The sequence below is a fragment of the Petaurus breviceps genome, unplaced genomic scaffold, assembly GCF_028583685.1.
Source record: "Petaurus breviceps papuanus isolate PSGF00001 unplaced genomic scaffold, PetGlider_PUasm1.0 185, whole genome shotgun sequence".
NCBI lineage: Eukaryota > Metazoa > Chordata > Mammalia > Diprotodontia > Petauridae > Petaurus > Petaurus breviceps.
In genome coordinates, this window is record NW_027185797.1 from 9,385,510 (window position 1) to 9,413,376 (window position 27,867).

The following is a 27,867-nucleotide window of genomic DNA, read 5'->3' on the forward strand; positions in this document are numbered from 1 at the left end:
AAGTCATTTGGCATCAATTATTCTTCCTGGTCTCTTTATTCTTCCTATTATAACACAGATTCGTGTGACTTATGGGAGAAAATTCTGGAGTTTTGTCTGAGGGATAAAGTGTGTTGTGTTACTAGGAGGAAATAAGGCTTCCCAAACTCCCAAAGGAAAGTCTCATTTCTAGTGCAATTAAACACACAAAAGAGACAGAGAGAAAGAGAAAGAGAGAGAGAGAGAGAGAGAGAGAGAGACAGATAGACAGAGAGACAGACAGACATAAAGACATAGGAAGAGACAGAGACAAGGCTTACAATAAGCCCTACTGCCAGCACGAGGAGGGCCTTCAAAAGGCACCAGTGACCGGCCACAGTATCCACCACCTTCTCCTTGGCTTCTCCCCCTTAATCTGACTCCTTCATGAGAAGTTTCTGGTGAGACACAATGCTGCAAGGGGGAGGGTCTTGGGCCTTCTCCCTGCTGAGGCCTACCAATGCTGTGCCTCTGTGTTGTCAGTGTTTTCCACTTTAGATGAAAGGACTGGAGACTCATCCTGTGTGAGTTCTGAAAGGTTTTGGCATCTCTGTGATCAGGGTCTGGTCTTTGAAGCCAGCCCAACACGACTACCCTGAGGAACCTTTGGGACTTACCCCAGGGGCAGCTGAGACAATGACTCCTCCAATGCCAATGCCGCATCTGGATGTGAACTTGTGGAGACCAATGTCACGTAGGAATTCACATAGTGAATCAACTCTGACTAGAGATGGAGGTGGTTATAGGGAAAAGTGCACCCTGGGGTGAAGGGGAAAATGTTTGTATTCTTGTTCTTGAGTGTATCTTGGAAGTAAATATCCTTTTGTAAAAGCTAATGGATATTAAGTGGTCAAATGGATTCAGGCCTCAGACATGTATAAGCCGCATGACCCTGGGCAAGTCACTTAACCCTGTTTGCCTCAGTTTCCCTATATGTAAAATGAGCTGGAAAATGGAATGGCAAATTACTCAAATATCTTTGCCAAGAAAACCCCAAATGGGGTCACAAAGAGTCAGACACAACCAAAACAATTTAACAACAACAAATATTGGAAAGATCACTGGACTTATCATGACTGAAATGACCAAACAACAACAGCAAAAAATTTATATATATAATATATGTGTATATCATTAGTATATCTATATATTCCAGGCTAGAAGGCTATGAATAATAAAGAAAAACTAAAAATAGTGAACTGAGAGCCTAGAAAAAGATCCTCCTGTGGTAAGTGATGTAATAGTGGATGAATTTTTATTTAAAGCCATGCAAGATGCACTGTACAATGTTATCTATTCTGGAGGCTTCAAAACCATATTTTTTCCATGTTATTTATCCAAAGGTTATGATTCTTTCAGCTCTAATCTGATCCTCAGCAGGCACCAGATGTTGGCAACCAGGATAACAACATTTTGGAGCCTTTGGTTTGCATAATTAGGCAGATCTTATGTAATTCTAAAACCTGCTCTGTGAGGTAGCTGTGGAGCAAAAAGGTCACAGCAGGGGGGCTCTACAGCGGGACTCTGCCCCTTATTAGCTGAGTGACATCGGGAAAAATTGCTTCCTATCTCTGAAGTTTAATTTCTTTGGCTATGAAATACAAGTAACACATAAGGGCAATGTCTACCTCACAGGGTGGCTGGGAGAAAAGCGCTTTGTAAAATACAAAGAGGAACCATTATGGCCTTGAACTCCTTTGGAACACTCCAGATCTTGGGGCTTAAAAATTTTCTGTGCAACTCTTTCAAAAGCCAAATGAACACAAATAAAAACCACTAAGCCACTTCTATGTACAATCACTGGAGGACTTTTCAGTGTTCCAGGTTTCTGTGGTGTCCTCTGATGCTTTCTCCGCATTAGCGTTTTCTTTGGGTAGAACCTGTGATTTTCCCAGGGTATGGAACTCCTGGTGTGGAAATCCTCTCCACTAAAGCAGAGGGTCACTTTTTCAAAATTTATAAAGACTCCTCCAGGGCACTAAGTGACTTTACTAACTTTAGGAGGTTGAACCTCCACCCATGAAGTCAGGCCGGTTATTCAATGACCTCTTGTAAATGCTGTGACCAGCTTATTCCCAGAGTAGCAGAATTTGGCTGAGCTCATAGCAAACTAACATACCTCTAAGAAAGGGAAAGAAGACAAACTTGACTTTTTTTTCTGCTGTGACAGAATCTTAAGGTTGGACAGGGCCTCCAAGGTTGCCCATCCATTTAGTCAAGCTCCTTTTCCCCAGCCCACATCCCTGAGAGGCAGGCAGGCGGGCGGCCTCCTATGACAGGTTACTCATCCCTTTCTGAGGCAGTCCATTACATTTTTAGACAGTTCTGATTGTTAGGAAGTTCTCTCCTCCCTCCACTGGGCTGGCACCTGTCCTACTAAGGTTCTGCTCTCCAAACACAGGTAGCTGATCTCTCTTGTGAGCCATTCCTTCAAATGTTTGCAATGTCTCTCTCTGAGTCTTCTCTTTTATCAAACAAACAATATTTATGGCCTATGGGGTGGCTAGGTGGCACAGTGAATAGAACACCAACCCGCACTGGAGTCAGGAGGACCTGAGTTCAAATCCAACCTCAGACATTTAACACTTACTAGCCATGTGACCTTGGGCAAGTCACTTAACCCCAATTGCCCTGCCTTCCCCCTCCAAAAAGCAAAAAAAAATTTTTACACACACACATATTTATGGCCTACTATGTGCTAGGCACTGTGTTAAGTGCTGGAGATAAAAAAAAAAAGGCAAAAGATAGCCCCTCCCTTCAAGGAGCTTACAATCCAAAGCAGGAGACAACATGCAAACAAATACAACCTAACCTCCCTGGATCCTTTAATCAGTCCTTACATGGAAGGAAGGAAGAGGGGAAACATGCACTAAGTGCTTACTATGTGCTGGGCACATGACATGGTTTCTGGTCCCAGTGCCGTCTTAGCTCTCCCTTTTTAGACACATTTGTCAATGTCCATGGTGTCCATTACCCCCATCGGCAGAAAAGCTCACACTTTAGTGTTTTGGGTCATTTAATAAGTGACTTAATTTTGATAAGACTGAAAACAGCTCTGCCCTGAGCCAAAATAATGGTAAGAAAATATGTTCATGAGGCTCTAAGCTATGCTGTTCTAGGACTTGTGTCCCCCAAACACGGCTCCCCAGAGTGAAGGAAGGGGCTTTTCTGTAGCCCTTGATCTGGCTTCTGGCCTTCCTTCTCTAGTCCTGCTATCTTTGAGAGCAGGGGAGAGATGCAGCCAGTACACACTTCTGAGCCCTTAAAGCTGGGCAGAAGGGGACGGAGAGAATGAGACAATGAAGATGGCAAGTTCATCTTCTGAGATCTAGGGCAGAGGAAGCAGCCGGATCTGGAGTCAAAGCATGGGCTCAGATCTCTGCTCTGATGCTCACTGGCTGAGCAGCTTTGGATAGGAAGCAGCTCCTCAGGGACTCAAGGCTCTTCATCTGTAAATTAGAGGATTGGGGCTGGCTATCTCCAAGATTCCCTTCAACTTAAAGTTCTCTGAGCCTGGGACTCATGATGAGCAAATGGACACAGATCTTTGAACTGAGATTTTTGTGAGATAACTCTCAGGCAAATCATTGGTGAAATGCTATTATAATGGGGCAGCTAGGTGGCTCAGTGGATAGAGAGCTGGGCCCAGAGTTAGGAAGAGCTGAGTTCAAATTCAGTCTCAGACACTTTTTAGCTGTATGACCCTAGGCAAGTCACCTAGCCCTGTTTGCCTCAGTTTTCTCATTTATAAAATGGCAAACTCCTCCAGTATCTTTGCCAAGAAAACCCCAAATGGGGTCACAAAGAGTTGGACGTGACTGAACAACAAAACAAAATCAAAATGATTGGGGGAAAAGTATAGCGTGAGCAATAAGGGAACATCAGAGTGCCGCCTAACCAAGGCGCGATTTGGTGTTGGCTGGGTTATTTCCAGATCCGTGAGGGAGGGCCGGCTTCTTTCTGCTTCTCCGCCTGCCTGCTGTCCCTCCCTGTCTAGTCTAACAAGGCTTGCTTCCTTGTACTTCCCTCTTACTTGTCTATTTCTTTTTAACTTCTTGTACTCCTTAAGCCAAGAAACTGTCTGGGCCTCAGTGTCCTCATCTGTAAAATGGAGAGAGGGGTGGATATGCCCTGGGGCCCTCCCTTGCCCTTGGACATTCTAGGAATTCCTGTCCAACTCTTCTTTCCTCACCTCTCAATTTCATTTCATGCAAATGAACTGACTTCAATGTTGGCTCTTGATAATCAACTGCTCATCAGATTGTTTTTCCTTGAAAATCTTGAACTGTTATTTGAAATATGTGGTTCTTTTACACACAGGTCAACTTTTGGATTGTAGTGACAGTTTGTGTTTCGTATAGAGATTTTCTCTTCAGATTTTATGACTGCTCTATATCAATCAGATCAATAAACACTCATTAAGTGCTTACTGTGCGCTGTCAAATTCTGTCATTTCATATTCTTCTCTCATTGTTACTTCATAAGTAATTTGGAAACTGCCAAAAGAAGACTTGAAAGCCCATTATGTTTATAGCTCTTGAATAATCTGACTTCATTATTGATTGCAACCTTCCTGCTGTTCTTGATTCAAACTGCAGCAAGTGTGAGGTTCAATTTCAGCAGTTTTTTTTAGGGTTATTAGGGTTATTTAGGGAATAAGCCCTTTACCTGGATCTTACTGTAGGCAGTTATGTTCTGAAGGCTGCCCTCTCCCAGGCTTCCCCCATACAAGTGAAGGACAAAGTTTTCTTTCTAAGACATTTCTAGTACATGAGGGTTCTGTTCCCCTCACCCTGCCCCAGTGGGTATGGAGGTTCTCTTTGAAGAACTGTCCCCACAGAGGCACTGAGTGTCTGAACCCAACAGACACCCAATTTAGAGACTGCAGGGACAGACAATCTATAGCAAATAGAAGACAGGAAAGAAGAAAGAAACCCAAGCAGATGGGGGAACCAGAAGTCACAAAGGAAATAGAAAGTGCTAAAAAGAAAAGGGAAGTAAAGGGGATAGATTCTCACCGCATGCTTTGTGTACACAAGCCCCCTAATAAATACCAGTATACAAACTGGACTGATCCAAGACAGAAAGGAATAAAATGAGAGGAGATAAAACACAAATTGAAACTTGAGAAACGAGAAAAACACAAGAGAAACTTTTACTTAGGAAAAGTAAAATAAGAGAGACATTTAGAAAAGAGATGTTGAGTTTACTCAGCACTCCCCCTACCCCAAAGCCTGACATCAAATCAAAACTATCCTGTTTGATTAAAAACTAAATAAAACATTTCATGATACATTCATTTGACAAATATCTGAGTGCTCACGATCTCCTGGACCTCACCACTGTCTCTTGTAACTCCTCTTCCAGCAAGGCTGAAACAACTCTGAAATTCCCTCCTTGCCCCTGGCCCTTCCCTGCCCTCCCTCAGACTGCAGAAGGCAGACCCTGGAGAGCTCCTCACACAGCCTCCACTGACGGAGGGGGCCCCCACGCTGCCCCCTACTGGTCCCCACTCTTTTCAGCTTCCTTTTATATGCTTTCTCATTAGACTGTAAGCTCCTAGAGGGCAGGGACTGTCTTTTACCTTTCTTTGAATCCTCAGCAATTAGCACAGTGCCTCACACACAGCAGGCACACAATAAATGCTTACTGACTGACCTACTAGGTACTATCTCAAGATATTTTGTCCTAATGTAAGTGATCAAAGAAGAAAGAGCACACGGAGTAGTACTTCCAGGATACAGGTTTCTTCCTATACATCTTGAGAGAAGCCATCATTCTTCCCAATATAGTGAACGCTGAACGAGACATGGAACGTTAGGACTGGAGGGGACCCAGGGAGCATTTTCTCCAACCTTATTTTACAAAAGAAGAAAAAGGCCAAGAGAAAATAAGTGACCAACTGATTTGTCACAAAATTTGGGAAGAAGCTTAGATGCCCCTCAGGTCAGTCTCCTCTTTTAGAGATGAGGAAACCCTAGTCTAGACAAGTTAAAGAGGATTCTTTAGTAAGTAAGGAAGAGCTGGGAGTCAACCAGGCCTGGGTCTCTGATAGTAAAGGGAGGTGTTCTGCTCACTGCCCCACACTGCCTGCCTCCCATGTGCCTCAGAGCAAAGCAGGGACCAGGACACAGAGGCTTGGACTCCCACAACCAGGGCTCTTTTTGTTAAAGAAAAAAAAATCTTCCTTCCCTCGACTGGGGGCTTTCCTCCTTGGTCTTCTTCCTACCTGGGCTGTTTTAGTGGTTGGTAAAGGGTGACACTTGGATCACTCTGCAGTAGCAGTGAAGAAGAGGTTCTGAGACAGTGGGGGGATGCAGATTAAAGTGTATGTGCCTGGAGAGGAAGGAGGGATTGAAACTTGAATTTCCATACACAAAAAGAGTTGGTTTTGTTGATCTTAAAATAGGCTACACTTAGTGTAGCTTTAGTACAGAAAATGACCTTCAGGATCATCTAGTAACAGATCCTGGGACCAGGGATCTCGGGTAGGTGGGTATGCAGTAGAGACCTGCATTCAAATCTAGCCTCAGACACTTACTAGTTAAGGGCCCCTGGACAAGTCACTTAACCTCTATCTGCCTCAGTTTCCTCAAATGTAAAATGGAGATAATAACAGCACCTACCTTCCAAGGTTGTCAGGAAGAAATGAGAGAATATTTATTAAGGGCTTAGAACATAATAATCCTAGCACATAGTAGGTGCTATATAAATCTTAGCTATTATTATTATTATTACCATTATTATTAGGGCTGAAAGGGATCACACATTTATTTACATGTAGTAAGAATAAGAGTGTGGGATCTGAGGACTTGGTGGTTCATGTTTACTCTTACTGCTTATTTGTTCTTTGCCTAATTTTTGTGTAACTAGCTCCTGGTTATCCAATTACAGAAAAAGAGCAGGTACACGGATAATCCCAAATAACATGTCACCGGTGAAAAAGCTATATATCACAAATCTTTAACTGAAACCAATTTTACACAGGCTTGGAAATCTAGACTGGAGTATGGCATAACTGAGGGTCTGTAATGGGGGAAACACAAATTCTCCCTGAGTTAAATTGCTGACTTTGTTGTTTCAGAAACTGCTGTGAGACACAGCCAAAGTTTTTTGACTATTAATGTTTTTATGAAAACCACAACCCTGCAGATTAAGCACAAGTAGATAAACCTGACCGCCATCATACTGAAGATTCACAGCCCTACTTTGATGCTGGAAACACAGCATTTGTGAATTAATTTCATTTCCCAATTCTGTCTTTAGGAAAAAATATCTAGCTTCCTATTGTATAAAGACCTGTGCATATGGACTCCTTTTGCAGTTTTCTGGGAAACATCTCCATCTTTTGGACTTGTAGGATATTGCCACCATGTTATGTTTTTGGCACATAACTCTAAGTGGTTAACCTTCAGTTAACTAAAATGCTGCATTCAACAATCGCACTGGTTAGCCAAGGTTCTATTATGATGTACAGAGTCTCCATGGGCCTGGTTTCTTTCCAGATTCAGCTCAAGCACTTCTTTAGAAGTCTTCCTTGGTCCCCCACTGCTAGTGTCTTCCCTCTTAGGTGACCATCCATTGACTCGGTATGTATACAGAGTATGTCTATATCAGCATATAAAGAATCGCTTGCAAGTCACCTTCTCCATTAGAATGTGAGCTCCTGGAGGGCAGGGACCTCATTTTTTTCTTCTTTGTAGCCTGAGCACTTAGCACTTGCCTGGCACAAAGTAAAAGCTTGATAAATACTTTTTGGCTTGACTAAGTGACCTTCGTGTTGACTCTGTAGTTATAAAACGACTTTACTGAACCAGGATACTTTCTGTTATCTTTCTAATGTCCAGTTGCACAAATCTGTGAGTCAGCTGGGCAGAGTAAGGGAGAAGTCTACATCAGGGAAACAGTTGCTGCGCATGCAAAACAAGTCTCATGTAGGATTAAATCTGTGACGCTGACTTAGTTAGGAGCTAACAAACGCAGTGTCCTAATAATGGAGACAAGGCATTGCATTGACATTAAAATAGTCAAGGACAAATACTGGGGGGGGGGTAATTAAACGTGAAGGTTTTTTTCCAACCAGTGTTTACTAGGGGTAGTTGTTCTGATGTGGTCAACTCTTAAGACCTGAAGAAGGGAAGAAGCCTACGCCTCCATGATTTCTTTAGTTCACACTATCTCTAGTCACATATTTCCAACCTCTTGGGGAACCTCTGTCACTGGGTATCCTTCCAGAATCTCAAACTCAACACACCTAACATCAACCTGTTGTTTCTTTGTGAAAGCTCAGCCCTCTCCCTAACTTCTCTATGTTTTGGAGCCCAGATCCTAAGGATCACTGTGGTGGAAGGGGAACTCTCCACAACAATTCTAACAGGCGGTCAGCATTTGCTGGGCAATAATGGAACTGACCTTGCTTTGGAACAGTTTGAATTGTGCTGTCCTTACCTCAAGCCAAAGTCTCAGTCTCTGCAACTTTCACCCGCTGCTTCTCATTGCTTCCTCTTTCCCCTGAGGTCAAGCAGCATGAGCCCAATCCCCCTCTTGTACGGGACACCCACCGAAACACTTCAGAGTCTCCTTTGCCCCTTCCCTTTGCTGGCCCTTAAACATCCCATTAGTTGTTAGGTCCTGCAGATTCTGACTCAGCACCACTGTCTACATCTGTCTGCTTTCCTCAACTGCTCAGACTTCCAACTCCCGTTGCCTGGTTTACTCAAATAATCTCCCAGGTGGTCTTTTTGACCACACAATCTTCTCCCCTCTGGCTCCCTCTGCTGTTCAAGTCATCTTTTGAATTCATTCCTTGGATGGGGCCATCCACCCCTCTACCGAAAAGCCTTCAGTGGCTCTCCATAGCCTGATGAATAAAGAATTAGTTCTAGATCTTGGCAGTCAAGACCCTCCATGACCTGGTCCCATTCTACCTCTCTAGACTCAGCTCATGTACTCTGTGTTGCGGATAAATGGATTCCTTGGCCTCTGCTATTCTAGTGCTGTCCTCTATCTCTCACACTGCCCCACACCCAGAAGGGAATCCTCACTCTGCCCTCTAATTCCTCCCTTCCTTTGAGCCTTAACTCTGATGCTACTTACTTCACGCTGTATTCCATATCCCATCGGGGAGAAAGTGACCATTCCCTCCCCACACTTCTCACAGTGCACTGCCTGAATCACTCAATTACACCTGGCTCGCCCTTCCTCAGATCATAACTATTTGTCTCCTTCCCCCTACACATCATACATTCCAATGTCTGCCATATCTTTGTACATCCCCTATGTCTGAGCACTGTCTTCCACTTAGAGGTAATCTATGAGTGGTTCCTTAGGACATTTTCATTTGCATTTCAATTCTCATTACAAAATGGTGACTATTATTAGCACCCCCCACCTCCAGTTGGAGGATGTGTCAGCTATGGAGACCGAATAATCTTACCAAGATGACTTAAAGACTGGACGAGATACACAAGTTAGGGCAATGGAATCCTTTTGACATGTTTTGCAACATTAGTGAGATTTATTCCAAAACTTAGAATCACAGTGCCATGAAAAACCACCATTTGAAAGATGACAAAATTGAGGTCCAGAGAGATACTAATCATAGTTAATGTGTAGAGTGCTTACTGTATGCCAAGACCTGTGATAAGTGCTTTATAAATATCTCGTTTAATTCTCACAACAACCCTGGGAGGGAGTAATTATCCCATTTTACAGATGGAGAAACTGAGGCAGACAGAGGTTAACATGACCTTCCCAGGGTCACACAGATAATAAGTGTCTGAGAACAAATTTGAACTCATGTTTCCTTGAATTCAGGCCCAGTGGCTCTATCCATGAGCCACCTAGATGCTTGTAAGAGACTAAGAGCCTTACCCAAAGTCATATAGCTAGTGAGTGGCACCAGAAGGGCAAGAATTCAGGTCCCCTGGCACCCTGGCCCAATGTTTTCCACTACTCTGTACAATGACCCTTCACAATCATTAGAGAAATATTCAGATCTAGGATGAACGTAAAAAAAAAAATTGACAATGAATTACTCAGAATTAGTTGGGAGGAGAGAGGCCCTTACTCTAAAGGAAACTTCCTGGGTCTAACAAAGAGACATAACAAATTCATAACCATTTGCTTATTTTCCCAGTGGGAATTAAAGAAAAGCTCTCTGTCTTGGTTATCACCCTTTGAAAATCAAAGTACTGACTTTTCTTTTCCCTAATTACATAATTACAAGAGTAGTCAAAGTTAGATACATTTTTACTTATTAATCATTCTGTGGAAACATCTACAAAGTCTTCAGAATACTGTGTCTAGAACAAAGGAGGGGTGCTGCTGGTCTATCTTTCATGTACCTATTTATGCACAGTACCCTTTCACTAAATCCCAACTCTGCCCAGTAAGATTGACAACAAAGACTTAGTCCAAATGGAGAATGATTAAGGAGGCTGATTGGCTGATGCTGGGCAGCAATTAAAAAAAAAAAGCCCTAAAAAACACATTTCCTCTGGGCACTAAGCAGACATATTAATATCCTTACTGCCCATCTGGGTGGCATCCAATTTTTCATTTTACCTGAAGCTGTATTTAAGAGAGTCTTATATTTCTGCGTTATTATATGGTTGGTGTGTTACTGCTTTAGTTTTAATTTTTCTCAAGTGCTCATTTAAAAAGTATTGTACTTGACATTTATGTATGTCTCATAAATGAGTGGATAACATTTGCATATTAAGCATGGAGTAAACCAAATTCACAACATTGGCAAAATCTGGGGACATAATGTATCTGAAGGAAAATGTGGCACACGCTCCTCACCTGGGCTATCCTAACTGCAGTATTATTATGTATGTAAGTCAACCTTCTGCTTTGGGCCAAGGGACTGGTGAGGGAGCTTGTAAACTCATTCTATGTCCCTGGCTGGGCAGAAAGTTACACATCAGACTTGTGTCCTTGTTTAAAGTAAACCTGCCTTTGCTGACACTTTTAATTTGACCAGATCCCCAACCTGGCCCCTCACCTGCACTCCCATGGCTGCTGCTCTGATCCTCATCGCCTCTCAAGAGAACCATTGCAAGAGCCTCCTGCCTGCTTTTCCTTCCTCTGTGCTGCCTGGGTCAACCTCTTCTTCCCCACAGCCTTCCTAATATGCCTTTCTGATCACTTATTCTCTAGTTCAAGATGCTTTAGTGGCTTGGTAATGCCTACCAAAGAAAGAATTTAGCTGCACATGCAAGCATCTTAATGTATTTTTCTAGCCTTCATAGAATTCTGGCCACAAGGAGCTAATCTCCAGCTCCTTTTTTTCCCCTCCTCTGGTCCTCATGCCCTACTGCATCTTTTGGCCCAAATCCTTCCCTTCCCTCAAGGTTGGCATTCCTTCTATGAGGTGCTCCCTCTACAAAGCCCTCTGCTACCCCCAGTGACCTACCTCCCCAGCTTTCTCACAGGTCTTCCTATGGACTTTCCCTTAAACTGACTGTCTAATTCTTATGATAGTTTTTTGTGCATATTTCATCTCCTTGAAAGGTTATAAACTCTTACAGGCCAAGGAGCGTGGAGAATTTAATCTTTGTATCTAGAGGGTTTAGCACAAGTGTACCCTACACTTAGTAGGTACATGATGCTTACTGAATTGAACTGGTTTCCATTCTTAATTTGCAAGATCCTGATCTCATTCCTCATTCCTTTCTTTGGGCCACTTTCCGGAGAATGAGAAGGTTATGGCCCAAGTGCTCTAGAGAGATTCTGCTCATACATAGAAGGCAATGATTGAGAACAGCATGCAGCGAACTCTGGTTTTCACAGACAAGGCAGCCTTTGACTGGACCACGTAAGGAGATGTGACACTTTAGTTCAGCCACACAAAGGGGAAAGAAGTCTTGGCAAATCCTTGGCAAACCCCAGAAGGTGAAGCAAGGTGGCCTGGCCTGTGAATCCAAGCTGCAGGAGGGAGGCCTCTCTTCTGGCCTAGCTTTCTTACCTTGATGTTTTTCAGTGCAGCCACTCATTTCCTTTATTTAAGGCCACGAGGTTTTCTGTTCTGGTGGTTGAACATGTGGCACATTTCATTATGAGAATCATGTTTCACTATAAGGCACTAGAAGTTGTTACACATAACTAGAAGTTTACATGTTGTGGCTGCACCTTCCAGATTAACTGCGGCTTTGATCAGTGACTGCCTTTTCATTTCTGGATGTTGTTTCTTGGTTTGGATTGCAATAAATGTTTCACCCCTCTGAAATTTCATATTCAATTTAAAAAATGAAAGGCATTTGAAAACATTTACTCGATATTTTCTATTGTGTTTATTTAAAAAAAGCCTCAATCTTTGAACACTTATAAGGAATTAAACACATGAACACAGAACTGCTTATAGTTTCAGATAAAAAGATTATTTATGACTGAATAGTTCATTAATATGGGATAATATCTAAGAAATGAAAAAGTAAAACTGGACACTGCATGTACATACATGCATTTTGTTTACTTGACAAATAATAGAGTTAGAAACAAGATAAAGTTGAAATGAATGAAGCTGGAAGTCAAAAACAAGAGGAAAATGCTTATAAGCTATGAGGATACATTCCCTCATCAAACTCAGATGTATTAAATTCTGATACTCATAAGAGGCATAAGATAAAATAATGTTCAAAGAAGGCAGTTGAGAGAAATCATTCTAATGACAATAGGATAAAATTAGGGAAAAAACAGCATTAAGGCTGATCAGGACAGTTTCTGAAAAGAAATCTCTTCTCAGAAAAGAAACCCCTGTGATGGGTAATTCAAAAATTCTTGCATACTGGGGCAGCAAGGTGGTACAGTGAATAGAGCACAGGCCCCTGGAGTCAGGAGGATATGAGTTCAAATCTGGCCTCAGACACTTAACACTTACTAGCTGTGTGACCTTGGGCAAGTCACTTAACCCCAAATGCCCTGCCCTCTCCCCTCCAAAAAAAAAATTCTTTCATATCTCGAGCAAACAAGTTAAGCTTCTTCATTATGCAATTATACAACCAACAATAACCACCATATCATATTTCAAATAATTTTAGGAATACCTATGCATATTTTTTTCCTAACAGCAGTAGTCAGGGATAAAAAAACTCAACATTAGCCAAACAGATTATTAAACAAAAGATTACTGCTTGTTACTATAACCACGACTTACTTATATCTAAATAAAAATAGCTAGATAAAACATTTGTTAAATGTTACTGTGTACCATGTTCTGTGCTGGGAATACAAATGTAAGCAAGCAGATGGTTCCTACCCTCAAGGAACTTACATTCTAACAAGGGAAGATAACTCACGAAGAGGAGCTGAGGAAGGGTGCGCTAGAGCGGCATGTGTGGAGACGGCCAGAGAGTCTGGAGGCAGCCTGAGTCCCAGCCAGACGGTAGTCTGGAATTATGTGGCACTTTTAAAAATAGCTGAAAATCTTTAAGTAGATATGTCTCTATAAAGTCAGACTACCAAGGGCAAAAGGCATCCTGACTCACATTCTCCCTGCTGGCCCCCAAAAGCAACCATTCATTCAACAAAAGTGTTCTTATCTCTGCTGTGTAAGGCCTTGTGCTGGGGGGAGATACAAAGTTTAGATCCGACTAATTCTAATAACTACTTTCCTTGATGATCTCATCCCCCATGGATTTAAAGACCATCTCTATGCCGGTGATTTCCAAATTTACCTTTCCTGCCCCAACTTTCTGTTGACCTCCAATCTCACATCTCCAGCTGCCTCTTGGACATCTCAAACTGGATGCCCAGTAGACATCTTAAAAATCATGTCCATAACAGACCTCATTATTTTTATTAAGCACTTACTGCATGCAAAGAACCATGCTATTCTCTGTGAATACATATATAAAAGTGAGACAGTTCTTTCCTCTCAAAGAGTTTACATTCTCTAATGACTAAAGCAAGTTACCTTCTGGGACAACTGGTCTTAGTATCATATTATCTGAAAGAAGGAGGTCCTTTGGACTAAAAAAATCTTTTGCAAACAATGCTAATATTATCCCCTATTCTTTTAAGATGTGATATAGCTTTTAATAATTAAGAAAGTGAATTTGAATAGAGTGAGTTGTGTAACGGGAGTGATGGGAAGAGGGCTAGACTTGTAGTTAGCAAGGCCTGGATTTGGGTTCTCCCTCAGACAAATATTAATAACTCTGTGACCCTTAAACTCCCTGTTTCTTCATTTCCTCATCTGTTAAGTGAGGAAGATGAACTCAGTGACCTTCAAGGTCCTTCCCAGGTTTACATCTGTGATGCAAAGTATAAGGTCTAGTCTTAGATGATTTTGCTAGGAGGCAGGAGTCAGATAGAAGACCAGCAAAGGGTGATTAAAAGGAGACTGGGAGGAAGCCACAGAGTGGGTGGGGAAAAGGAGTAGGGCAGGGCAGCTGGAAACCATGATGATAATTCTTGCATGGGAACATTCTACAGAGTTTGGTTTATCTTTTGTTATTTGTGTTGGGGACATACAAGACCGAGCTTCTCCACAACCAGTGTGGCTTCACAAAACTGCACCTTATGGGGAACTATGGTCATGGGGAGGAAATGTAGGCCACTAACGACACATAATTTTGAGCTGGCTATCATATATTTCTAATGGCTTCTGATTACTTAGAAAAAATCCATTGCTTATATCTTTCTGTGCACTGTCCAATGAAATCTGATATGTGATTTGGTGCCCAGTAACTTTTTTGAGACCATGATGAAAATGATGATCAGGAGGGCAAAAGAGGCACAAAGACCCAACTTTTTGTCAAGGTAATTATTCATCACAAATACCTTTTTATCTTTATAAAACTACTTTTTGTTTAAAGACAAGGGGTTCATTTACTGTTATAAGCTCTTGCAGACCAATTTTCATGAAAAATATGTTTACTGAAACAAAGATGGGTGGAAAAAGATATTCATGAAAGATATTTATCTACTAAAGATAAATTAAAATGTCATGGCAAACTAAGCAAGCTTTTAAATAACACTTTCTTTGATGACTGTGTTCCCTTGAAGTGATGAAAGGTAACAATGTGAGTACAAGGGAATGGGAGGAAACAATACCTCTAACAAGACCAATAGTGGACCTTCCCAAGATTAACCAAGTGATCTGGCAAGAACACTCTAAACAAACAATTCTGCTATCTCCAAGGTGAATCTGACATTGGGAACTAAAAAGGCCACATTTCAAACATCTGAATTGAATTTGGCCTTAGATCAAAATCTATTTTGAAAGAAGCCAGAAAAACTGCTGAAATGTAGACTCTTGTTTAGTATCTATTCATTAAAAACTAAATATATGGAAGGCACTCGAGTGTCAGCAACACGTATTTTAATTCCATTTGACAGTGCTATTGATTAAAGAATGGCACATTGTAACAAAATACCTGCAAACTGAAAGGTCTATATTTAAATATATTAAAAGTGTTAACATACAATTCAGTTTAATGGATCAATACTGAGTTCCATTATAATCAGTACTTTCCACAAAATTTGCATTTTCATGAGTCTAAAAGTGATTAATGAGGAAAAAAAATCAGACAATCAGTAACTGGAAGGCTGACCTAACAGGTAAACAGAATAGGCAGTCACCAGTAGGCTATGACATAAAGCAGCCAACAGCTAACATTATACAGCATTTACAATGCACTTTGCCCTATACTAAGTGCTTTACAATTATTTATCCCAGAGGCAAAATGTGGTGAAGTGACTAGTCCAGAGTCACATTGCTAGGAAGTGTCTGAGGCCAAATTTGAATCCAGATTTTCCTGATTCCAGGCCCAGGGCTCTAACCATTTGCCACCTATCTGTCCCCAGACCACACTCACCACAGGATCTGAAACTCCCCTATCAGGAATGCATTCCTTTGGGCTGATGACTGAGCTTTATGCCACTCCAGTCCCCCCATACACATCAGAATAAGGCTGTATTGGCCCTGTGAATGCTGCTCCCATGGGGCACTCCATCTCCTGGCTTGGGGCCTCTCCCAGACCAGGAGGCCACTCTGATGCCTCTTAACATCCCTGCATTTCTTTTTTTTTTTTTTTTTTAAAGCAATCAGGGCTAAGTAACTGGCTCAAGGTTACATGGCCAGTTATTTCTGGGTGTGGTGCTGAGTGTCTGAGCCCGGGATTTGATCCAGGTCATCCCGACACTGGAGCCGGTGCTCTTACTTGCTGAGCCACCTGGCCGCCCCTAAGCAATTGGGGTTAAGTAACTTGCTCAAGGTTACATGGCCAGGTGTTTCTGGGTGGATGCTAAGTGTCTGAGCCCGGGATTCGATCTCCAGGTCGTATTGACACTGGAGCCAGTGCTCTTACTCGCTGAGCTACCTGGCCGCCCCAGCTGCATTTCTTTAAGACTTAGGTCAAGCACTCCCTTCCCCATGACTCGATTCCCCCAGGAGCCAGTGCCTTCTCTCCAGACTACCTACTGTGTGCTTACCTGCCAAGGTACAAGTTTTCTCCCTGAGGGCAAAATCTAGGCCACTCTTGTCTGTGTCCCTCCGGCACACAGTGTGTATAATAATGCCTGGCAAACGCAGAGCCAGGCAATCCTGGTGTAGTGGACAGTCAGGAGGCCTGGGTCCCGGGCCTAGCTGGGAAATAGTGGGCTGATAATTACTCTGATCCTTAGTTTTCTCGTTGGTCAAATGGGAAAACAAAACTGGTGCAACCAACTTCCAGTCAAAAGCTGACAGAAATCTAAGAAATAGAAGGGAACTTAGGGGAAATCTATATCTGAATAGTGTTATCAAAAATGGTACTATCAACGAACTGGTATCCATCTCGTACAGTTCAAATAATAAGTTAAACCGCCTACAGATAGGGATGGAGATCGGACCTGTGAGGAACCCCCTCACTTCACACAAGTTGGTGCCATGTCTGAGTGTTGCTTAGAGCCCCGAGAAGTTCCATGACTTGTCCATGGTGACACAGCCACCATGGATCACAGATGGGACTTGAACGCAGGTCTTCCCAGCTCCAAGACCAGGTCTATGAGACTATGGTACCTCTTACCTAGGCCTGCACTGTCCGATCTACAAGCATCCCTTCAGACGGGGCACAGGGGCACCCAGAATGTCTGCCAGCCGTCTTCCACGAGTACTAACACTGGAAATAAGGCTCAGCTCTGTCAGGTGGTCCTAGGCTGCCAAACCTCATTTCATCTCTGAGAACAGCATCCTACCCTCAGTAAGAGCAGTGCCAGAGAGGGATTAAGTCACTGCTCTTCAGTCACACAAGAGGGCCTCCTTCACTGGGCAGTAAATGCCATCCCCCCCAAGACAGAATCAATGCAGCTCTCTGTAACTGGGGAAAGCTCCTGGAGTGTCAGCTGCTGCCACTGCAGCCGGACCAGCTCTCCCAAATACAAGCCTCTCCCAGAAAGGCTGACACCCAAAGCTGCTGGTGCATATGATGGTCACTCATGTTTTAATGTGAATTAACTCAGAAAACAACATTTCATCAAACTGAGCAAAGGGTATGCCTGAAAAACAAAAGGATGACTGGAGAGGAGTGGGGAGTCAGCTAATTATTAGGGGGATGGGGTGTGGTGGAGTATGTCCAGGGACAGGAACAGGAGAAGAAGAAGGAGAGGGGAGAGGGCCAAGCCTTGAGATTTCAGAGCCTTCCCAGGGAACACAGAGCACTTACCACTTACACTGCTCACTAAGACTGCCCTGGGAAGTCTCCTCTACTTTTATCCCTAATTGCTATTTAGGTCATGTATCCTTCTTTGATTTTAGATGTGTTCATTCCTGGCTTCCTCTACTGGACAATTAGCTTCATAAGGGTAGGGGCTAGGCTAGCATGGAACTTGGCATTTAGGAGTATAGATCTGGAGAAGAGGAGACCTTAGGGATCATCTAGCCTAACCCCCTCATTTTACAGAAAAGGAAACTAAGGCCCAAAGAGATGAAGTGACTGATCCAAGGTCACACAGCTTAAGTGGCTAAACCAGGATTCTAATTCAGGTCCAGTGTTTCCAAGTAAAGTTGTCTTTCTACTTTGGTAAATACTTAAAAAATATCTGCCTTTTGAGATGCCAAATTCATTAGACATTCACTTAACCTTTTCCTTTCATTCTGTCTATTTGCTTCTTAGTAAAGATATTCTTAGAAATCTGACATTCACATAGCATGACTAAATGTGATGACATCACTGAAAAATACTTATTGGACTGATGAATGGCAACTAAAATAGAATTCTAGAAAACAAAATCCTGGATTTAATTTCTTCTATACTATCCTGGATTTAATTTCTTCTATACTAAATGGTAAAGAAAAAAAAGTTCAGTTATAGAGAAATCCTTCTGATAAAGAAGAAAATCAGAACCAATTAAAATCTAGGTTTAAATGGCAAGAGACCTTAAAGGAGCTTTATGTGGGGAGAAGAAAGTAGGACAATAGATTTATTTATCCTTCAACTTGGATTCTTGTCTTGGTGTATGTGAGCTCCATGTGAAGGCTGACATTGTTTTCTTTTAAAATCAGCAACTCAGAGAATCATGGCTCAAGAGATGTACTTTTTCAGTTCTCTTTCTGGGGAAGGTGTCTGGTATCTCTTGATTATTCAGTTAGGCTAATTAACTTGCCCAGCATCCCTCAACCAAAACTGAACTCCAGGAGCACTAAGATCTAAGCTGGTGAAGGAAGTGGTGCCATGGCAAAGGCCTGACAGCATGCCCCCACTTCTTACTGACTTTTTCAGCACCTTCCCATTTTTAATGCTTGTGCATTAGCTGAAAGGGCAGATGAAGACTTCACGGAGAAGACTGAGCACTGAATGGTTCACACAGTGGAGTCACCTGAAAGGCTTTCCTTGTAGAGGCTGCTTATGAATGGTTCCAAATGCAACTATGCTTCCAGTGCAGCCTAAGTCCTGTAGACACATCCTCTGGAGCAGCCTGCCCCAAGTATGTGTAAACACACCACATGGAGGCCAGGAGAGCTTGTTAAGCCTGTTTTAATCAAATGTAAAATGGCTATTTCTTATTTTTAAGAAATGCATGCAATCATCCTGCTACACTGCTGACTGAAGGTAATCTTTGGCACTCCAAGTTTGGAAAAGCTCAGTCTCTTTTGAGAAGGCATCTGTCCTAGACAAAAGACTGAGTTCTCTTAATAGCTACCAAGAAACGTGCTCTCCACAAACGATACTTTTTTGAAGCCGTTTACTTGGGCCGGGACAGCTTTGTCCTCCATACTTGTGTATGGACATGAAAGAAGGACTACTTAATGAGCCTATGGGACATGTTCCTTGGTTGTCCATGACAAAATACCCAGGCTTGTTACCAGGTACTTACAGATTCTTTTCTGCCCATGGTTTTGCTGTGAGAGCGGGAACGGGAGATGGTGCTAAAAAAAGAGTCCTTCTTGGTAGCAGACAAGGGTGGAGAGCCCGTGAACTCCCTTCCCCCCGGCAAGCTGTCGATGCTTGGAGACGAGCTGATGTTCTTAGTACTCTGTCCTGAAAGGCAAGGTAGAGAAGCAATAACAATTCACCAGAGATTCTCAGCGAATGATGGACGACAGTAACACAGGTTCATGAGATAACTTCACTGACATTAATATCACTGAAATATGGAAAGGGTATGGGATATTCAAATGTACACATTGCTAGGCAATAGTTTTTAAATTACATTTCCAAATGTTAATTTAAAAAAACCCTGAGTATGTATATATGCAAATATGTACATACACACAGGTACATACATGCATATACATACACACGCATACACAGACACAGTTTTCAGTCCGTGGTTCTTGTCTGTCCTAGTTCCTGTCATCCCCCAACACTGAGCACTTCAGCTCCTTTAAATTTTCAGAAGAGCCTTGATGGAATGACCGTATGAAATGAGCCTGAATAATGAAAATCAAGGCATGTTCAATTGCACACAGCGACAAGTGAAAATTCTGGGTCTTTCAAGTAAAGATTTCAGAAAGAGCTTCTTTACCTTCTGTTCATCACAAAGTAAAAAAGCTCTCTCCCTCCGCACCTCTGCCTCTCGCAGCCCTACAGGCACATGGCACGGTGCCAGCTGACAAGCTCATCTCTCTAACCTTTCCTCTTATCATCAGACTTGCTGGGGATCTTTACCACCACAGTCAGGTCTAAGGGCAGGAGAGATAGGCAGCTGCCTGGAAGGTGACAAATTAGACAGACATACAGATGAACAGACAGATAAGCATTTATTAAGTGCTTACTATGAGAAATATAATGATTGTACTATACTAAGTAAGTGCATCACAATTAGCTCATCTGAGCCTACAACCCTGGGCAGCAAATGCTACAATCTCCTTTTTACAGTGGAGGAAACGGGGGCAAACAAGTGCTGGAGAGATTTCCCCAGCGTCACACAGCGAGGACGTGACTTAGGCTGGATCTGAACTCCAGTTTTTCTAACCTCAGGCCTGGTGCCTTCTTTTTCTGTCAGACAATTTAATCCAGGGTTCCAATATCCTTCTCTTGGGATGTTGGGCCACATGTTTGCCTGTGCTGACTCGAGGACAGTGACTCTGAAGGTGTGATCCTGGATGCTGCCTGGGTACATGAGCCCCCTGTTCTTGCTCAGCACAGGGAGAGGATCTGGGGCTATCAGGCCCATGTGGCCTGGTCTGAGGCTCTGGGGGAGAGCACTGCCTTAGGATCCCCTGCTGGGAAAACCCCTCAGCTCCCAATCTTGAGGCCTCTCCCCGTTCCAGGGGAGGTGGGGCTGCTGCTGAAGAAGGCAGCTACTCCCACCATCACATCTGTGTGAGGAGAAGACACTGCTCCATCATTTGCATCATCTTTAAAGCTTCTATGTCTGCTTGGGAGCCTCCTTCTCAAGGGTTCTGAAAATAAAGCTTCCACAAAATCTCATTCTTAGGGAATGGATCAAGATCGAAGGCATTCTACCAAAAAGCAAAGTCCTAGAAGGAAAATAGGAACTAAGAACAACAGTGAAGGGGCGCACATTTGGCTAGTCCTGGAACAAGGGCTACATCCTAGTGGCCCTACGTCAAGTATTAGGGATGCAGATTTCTTGCTTCTATATCACTTTTATCTCCCAAGCTGAAAGGAGATGTCCCGAAGGCCAAGTATAGACCTGTTCCTCCTCCGGCTCCTCTCCTGAGCCCCACTGAGCTGCGAGCCATCCTGGGGGGCCCTGAAGCTTTGAGTCACACTAGCAATAACCTGTAAAGCTCCAAGAACTGTGCCTCAGTATACAGTACAGAGCACACAGTTTCGACATACCAATCAGTGGTTGTTTGTCTGATGAAATGGCATCTTATTTACGGGAGAGAAAACACCAACTCTCTTAAAAGCCATCTCATGGCCTGGTGCCTGATACCGCACCTTCTCTGGGCAAAGCTGGGCACTCTGTAATACCAGCTTGCCAAACAAAGAGCAGTCCAAATAGCCTTCTGAAAATGGATAAATGGGCTTTGGAAAAACCATGTCAAAAACCAAAGGGGCCCACTACGAAGGCTTTACAACACACAGCTGGCTGTTTCTTGCATCTGTCACTAAGACCAAGTTACCTTTGGAAAAGCATCTTCATGCATGGTAACACTATTTTAGTATTTCATTTAAAGAAGGCAAATCATCTCAAATGTTGATAGCCCAATATTTCCTATTACTCAATAGCTGTAGCAACATCTCCAGGTGCAATGACTTGGAGTTCCTGGACAGTGACTGCTAGGGGAAATATTTCTCAAATAGGGTTTATCCTTTACCTTGTGCCCTAATCATCCCCAATTTTGCCATTATTTTTAATGCTTTCACTATCTCTTCTAGTCTGATTCCCAGAATTGTAACTGCGGATTTATCTTTAACTATTTAATTTCCTTCATTACCTTACAAGTTATTATCAAATTCTACCAATTTGTCTTAAGGATTATTTCTCAGAATACCAAAGCAGGTAGGAAGCACAGTATGTACATTGTTAGACGTGGAGTCAGGGAAACCCACGTTTAAATCTTTCTCAAATACTAGCTCTGTGACACTGGGCAAGTCAATTAACCCCTCTATGCCTCAGTTTCCTCATCCATAAAGGTTGCTGCTGTTTGTTCTTCATTCTCGATACCAGGGAGGTGTAATAGTAATGAAATTTAAAGATCCCCCTGTATTGGCTTGGTTTTTGGATTGATTGTGTTAAAACCCAGAGCTTGTGAATCCCACTTGTGGGATGGACTTGTTGATGTGAAAAGAGAGTGCTGAACTGGAAGGAGCTAGTGACGTGAATTTAGAGAGACACAAGCAAGGAGAGAGGCAGAAGAACTTTTTGGAAGCAGCATCTTGGAGGCAGAGAGAGACTGAGAGGATTGCTGAGGGCCACTTTGAATTGCCCAGGACTTTTGAGAGCTGCCACCCAGAGCTTTCAAGGACTGAGGAGACATGGCTGTTATGCTGGTACTTTGTCTGTTTTGATGTTGTTTTGCCAGATTTGTTCACTGGTGAAGGACAGTGCTGTTGTTGCAGAGGTCCTGGAACCTTGCTGTTGGTTCAGAAGTCCTGAAGAAGGATTTTCTTGTTGTATGTTTACAGAAATCCTGGAAGAGGATTTTGCTAATGTTTTCAGGGGTCCTAGGACTGTTCTGCAGACAGAGGATGAATTAATGAAGACACTGGCAATGTATCTTGTGGCCTTGCTAAGTTGGGAATTATGAACGTTGGAATGAAGTTAATTTCCAATGAAGTTGGGGGTGCTGACCTTTTTCCCCTGAACTAGATAAACAATATATATATATTTGATTAAAGTAAGCTTGTTAACCAATTTTGAGTTGCTTTCCTTTAGCAGGCAGATCTAAGAACCTGTGTTGGCAGCTACCCTGGGGATGCTAGGGTGCTTGCTGCTACAGGAGGTGATGCCATGACATGCAGGTGAACTGGATTTAAGTTAGGGAGGGCTGTGCAAAGTCACCAGCCTCACTTTCTCCTCTGGGGCCATCTGGCTTGCTTGCTTGCTTCCTTCCTTCCTCCCTCCCTCCTTTCCTTCCTTCCATTCTCTCTGTCCAGATATGGACACCCTTAACTGTGGATGTTCTGCCCAAAGGAATGTAAATTTTGATTACTGAAACCTCAAAAGATATATTGAGGTTTACAGGCTAGATTTCTTTCTTAAGGACCATACCTTAAACACATATCATTCTGGCCAATAACAGGTCCCAGGCCAAGTCCCACTTGGTCATTGTTTGGTCCCTGATTGGCTCAAAGTGAATGGAAATAGCAATTATTTCTGTTTCGGTCAGAAACCTTTTCAGATTTTTTTTTTCTTAAAATTAGGTAAAGAGGCAATTCTCTATTTCTTACCTAGCCTTAATTACTGAGTGGGTGCTGCCTCAGTCAAACTGAGACCTGTTAAAGACCTTAGCTTAAAAAGGCCATGGTCTCCCACTGCATCTAGGGTCATCTATACAAGGGAGAGAATAATAATGCCAACCTTTCCCTGCTGTTGTGAAGATAAAATGAGATATTTGTAAAGCACTTTGCAAATATTAAAGTGTTATATAAATGCGAGTTATTATTGGTATTATTTTTACTAAAAGGCTTTTTTCTTTTAATTCCCATAGTCATGGTCCCTGGCACAGGTCCTAATCAACTCATGCTTGGCCTACTGTAACAGGCTCCCAGGCATTCTCCTACTCACAAGCTATACTGAATCTGTTTTACTGGCACTGGTACCTTGATTCCTTCTCCCTCTCCCAGAATGGATCAGGTTCTTCTGTGAAGGGATATAAGGTAATCAATGAGTGTACCAACTGGAGTCAGTCAGTCAGTCAACAAGCAATTATTAAGCCCTTACTATGTATTAGGCACTATACCATGGCCTGGGAATATAAAGAGGGGAGAAGGCATTGTCCCTGTCTTCAAGAGGCTCACTATCTAATGGGGGAGGAGGCCAACATGCCAATAACAATGCACGTATGATCTATGCACTGTGTTAAAAGAAGGTAATCTCAGAGTGAAGGCAAGTGGCGGGGGGGAAGGGGCACCACCAGGAAAGACCTACAGAACATAGGATTTGAACTGAATCCTTGAAATTGAAGCAAGATGGTAGCGCTGAGGAGTGAGGGGATTCCAGGCATGGGGCAAAACCAGCAAAAGGTCCAGAGTTCTCAAACAGCGAGCCATGTGAGAAGACTATGCAACCAGGGTAGCTGGTGACAGAGAGTGTGGAAGAGAATCTAGAGCAGGGAAGCAGGAAAAGTGGGAAGGGGCCAGATTATTAACAACTTCGAAGGGCAAAGAGTCGCTGGAGGTGACTGGGTAGGGAGGACATGGCCAGATGAACATGGTAAGGAGCTCACCTAGGCAGCTGAGCTGAGGACGGACCAGAGAGAGGACATGCTGGAGGCGGGGACACTCGGCAGCAGGTTACTTCCATAACTGTCCGGGGGTGTGCTGGGGAGGACCTGAACTAGAGTGACCACTGCATGAGTAAGAAAAAGGGGCCGGAGGCCAGAGAGGCTGTGAGCCTGGGTGACTTGCAGGATGAATGGGGGTACCTTCAACAACAGTAAGAGAGCTGTGAACAGGGCAGGCCTGGAGGGTAAGAGAAGGAGTCCTGTTTTAGATATGGTGAATTTAAGATGCTTATAGGGCATCAAGGAGGAGATACATATATCGTCTATATATGTGTAATATATATGTATATATACACATATAAATAAATATACACACATACATATGTATATTCTATGAATATAAGCATATATACAGATAGACAATCTATATCTGTGTATCCATAATTATCTATTTATCTGGGAATCTGCTGCAGAACAATGATAAGAAAAGGAGAGAAGAAAAGAGGGACAGAGTGGGAGGTTCTGCCTTCATCTGTATAAGTCTGGAGAACCAGAGGAGATTCAACTTTAAGAAACAAGGTGATAGCAGGCAGCCAAAACACAGACCCCTAGATAAAGGCACCAGCTGTTTCCCTGGCATGGTGCCAGGTACACAGCATGTTCTTAATAAATGTTTGTTAAATGAATGCTAAATAGTAGGAAGATGCTGCGAGGGAACTCCCCTCCCCTCTGGCCCTCCTCCCCCACTGTAAGGGACAGGGAGCCCTGGGTCTGCCAGAGGCAGAGGCCGGGGTCCCCTGTTCGATTCAGATTTTTCCTGATTTCCCCAGCTGCCAGTACCCTCTCTGAAAGGACTGTCTTTACTCTGCGCATGTCTCACTCCTGACTGTCTGTGGTGTAACCCTCGAGGTAAGCAGAAGTTGTTTGAGGACAAGGACTAGTGCCTTTGGTCCGGTATCTTCAGCGCCTAGAACAGGGCCTGACCCTTATTAGGAGCTTAATAGATGCTGTCTAACTGACTCTGGGGATTTGCACACATCTCTGGGGCTGTCACTTGTCCAACTGGCTCTGTTTCAATCTCCTCTTTTTAATAAGATTTTCTCTGTGACCTTATGCATTTGCGCCTGTGAGAACTTTGTATCGTGGGGTGGTCGGGTCACAGGTGATCATATTTTCAGGTTTCATCCCATTTCTGGGATGGGGCTAAAATCCAAGAGAGTGGGAAAAAAATCCCTCCTCGAGTGTAGCCAGGCCTGTCATGAGAAATCCTGGCTCAAGCACTACGTACGGACGGCCGTCAGAAGCACCGTCTTCACATTCCCTTTCAGAATGTGCCATCCCCTCTTCTTAGAAGACTGCGGCTCGGAGTGCAGCTGCCCCTGACCCTCCTGAGTCACCCTGCATCACCTTGCCAGACTTCATCTGGACGCTTTGCACGTGACTCATGCTCCCCCAGCTTCACAACCTCACCATTTCCCCACTGCCTGGAAGGTCTTGTCACATCATCTTGGCTTTATCATTTTCTTCTTTAAAGATACAACCTCTCCAAGAAATATGCACATGTAAACAGAGGCATCATGAAAACAATCCCTTTTAATTGGGAAGGGACATTTGAAATCTCCTCTAATGTGGACTGTCTCATGTTACAGAAGAGGAATTCAAGGCTCAGCTTAGACAAATGACGTGCCCAAGGTCACACAGCAGCTTGTTGGCCTCAGAGCTCAGACTAGAACCCAGAGCTTGATTCCTGGTCTGATGCTCATTCCACTAAAACACACTATTTAAAGGTATTCAAAACTGAGAAAAAAACTACTGGCTTATTCCTCAGAAGCCGCATTCATGATATAAACAGGAAAGTGTACTGCCTAGTTCCTGACTGCGTCATATGGGAAAAATTACTTAATTCCTCTGACTTGTTTCCTCATCTGTAAAACTGTAATATTACCATTTGTTCTGCCTACTGCACAGGGCAGCACCCGAGAGACTGCTGGAATCATGGCAAAATAGCATACAGCATTCTTACTATGAGGAATGGCTGGCTAGCCAAATACACAGTAACAGAGAAGCCCCATAATTAATGCCTTCACATCACTGCCATTCCCCTAACACCAAGTGATCCACCCTTCACAAACAGTGGTGTGGTTAGAACACCATGCTTACCACTTAGAGGCGCCCTTCCCCAACATCTGGTGGTGGAGTTTAGACCTTTGGTTACTTTAGTCGCTGGCCTGTCCATCCCTAGAGTGACAGCCACTTGAGGCCCAACTGCCACGATAAACAGAAGAGAAGCAGCAAATCAGAAGCTCTCAAACCCTAGAGAAAATACAGATCGATCCTCTGGGCCCAATCTGCTGATGGCATTTGCCCCCCCGTCCCCCAGAGTGAAGGGCAGTGCCAGACCCAGACCCTGTGTCCTGACACCTGATCTCAAGAATCTTCCACCCTTCTTTGAGCTCTCTCAAAAGGGGAGTTCTTTGTTTCACTCTGAAAAATTGGGATAGTCAGGACAGGGTTTGAAATGCACTATTTAAGCTTTTTCTAAAAAAGTACCCTATTTCTTACATGCAGACGTGGCTATTCTGCTCATATAAACCAACAATAATAACTACTCTAATAATGTGCTGTCAGGAAAGCTGGTGAAGCTGCACATATGTTTGTACATGGCTGTTTATATACCTCTTCCCCATTAGATTCTGAGCTCCTTGAGGCAGGGAATGTTTCTGTCTTTCTACCTCCAGCAATAGCCCAACGGCGTGCACTGAGTCTTGTCTTCTCAAGAGTCATCCCTTTCCCTTGCTTATTGAATATAATTGAATCTCTTGTATCTGTCTGTCATCACTCCCAGGATCAATACCTTATCTCAGGTCCCTTGCCTCTCTCTCCCCACTTCAATCAAATTTCTGTGCTGCCAAAAACAATCTAAAATGGCTGCCAAATAAAGCTGAGTCTGCCCACGTCCCTCCTCCACCCAAGACTGTGGTTCTCTCTTTTGTCTGGGACAAAACACAAACTCCTTAGCTTTCTTCACAATGAGCTCTGGCCTGCTCCTATTCCACGTTATTTCCCTTCAATGTTTCCGTCCCATAGACCTATTTTCTGTTCTCTGAACTTAGCATTCCATTTCTTACCTTCACGCTTGAAATATGTTCTCTTCTCACCTCAGTCTCTTAGAACCCTGAGGAAAAACCTGCCAAAGCTTCCTCTCCTGCTGTAACTGATCTTGTCTATATTTACCTTTGTACCTGTTGGATCCCCTTGTTTGTGCTTGTACAGTCCTTTGGGCTAGTGACTTTTTACATTTTTTTATCTCTGGACTTCTGGGGCCTAACATAGTACATTGCACACAATTGGCAATAAAAGCTTATTGAGCTGAACTGAATCAAATCTGTCAGCATCTGGTAGCAAAAGAACTCTAGACTAGGCATAGGGAGACACAGACTTAAAGAAGTGATCTCAGGTCCTGGTCCCACAACTTAGCAGATTGGTGACCTACTAAAAGTCATTCAGCAGGGGCGGCCAGGTAGCACAGCGAGTAAGAGCACCAGCTCCAGTGTTGAGAA

General features: G+C 43.2%; 1 protein-coding gene across 13 annotated transcripts in view; it reads right to left on the reverse strand.

The window, feature by feature from the left end:
* TBC1D5 (TBC1 domain family member 5) overlaps positions 1-27,867 on the reverse strand; it is a 630,316-nt gene that overhangs the window by 37,730 nt on the left and 564,719 nt on the right. For all 13 annotated transcript variants that reach the window (XM_069088446.1, XM_069088447.1, XM_069088443.1 and 10 more), the window contains one exon: positions 19,321-19,484. In XM_069088446.1, the coding sequence (XP_068944547.1) occupies positions 19,321-19,484 (164 nt within the window). The remainder of the gene's footprint in view (positions 1-19,320; positions 19,485-27,867) is intronic.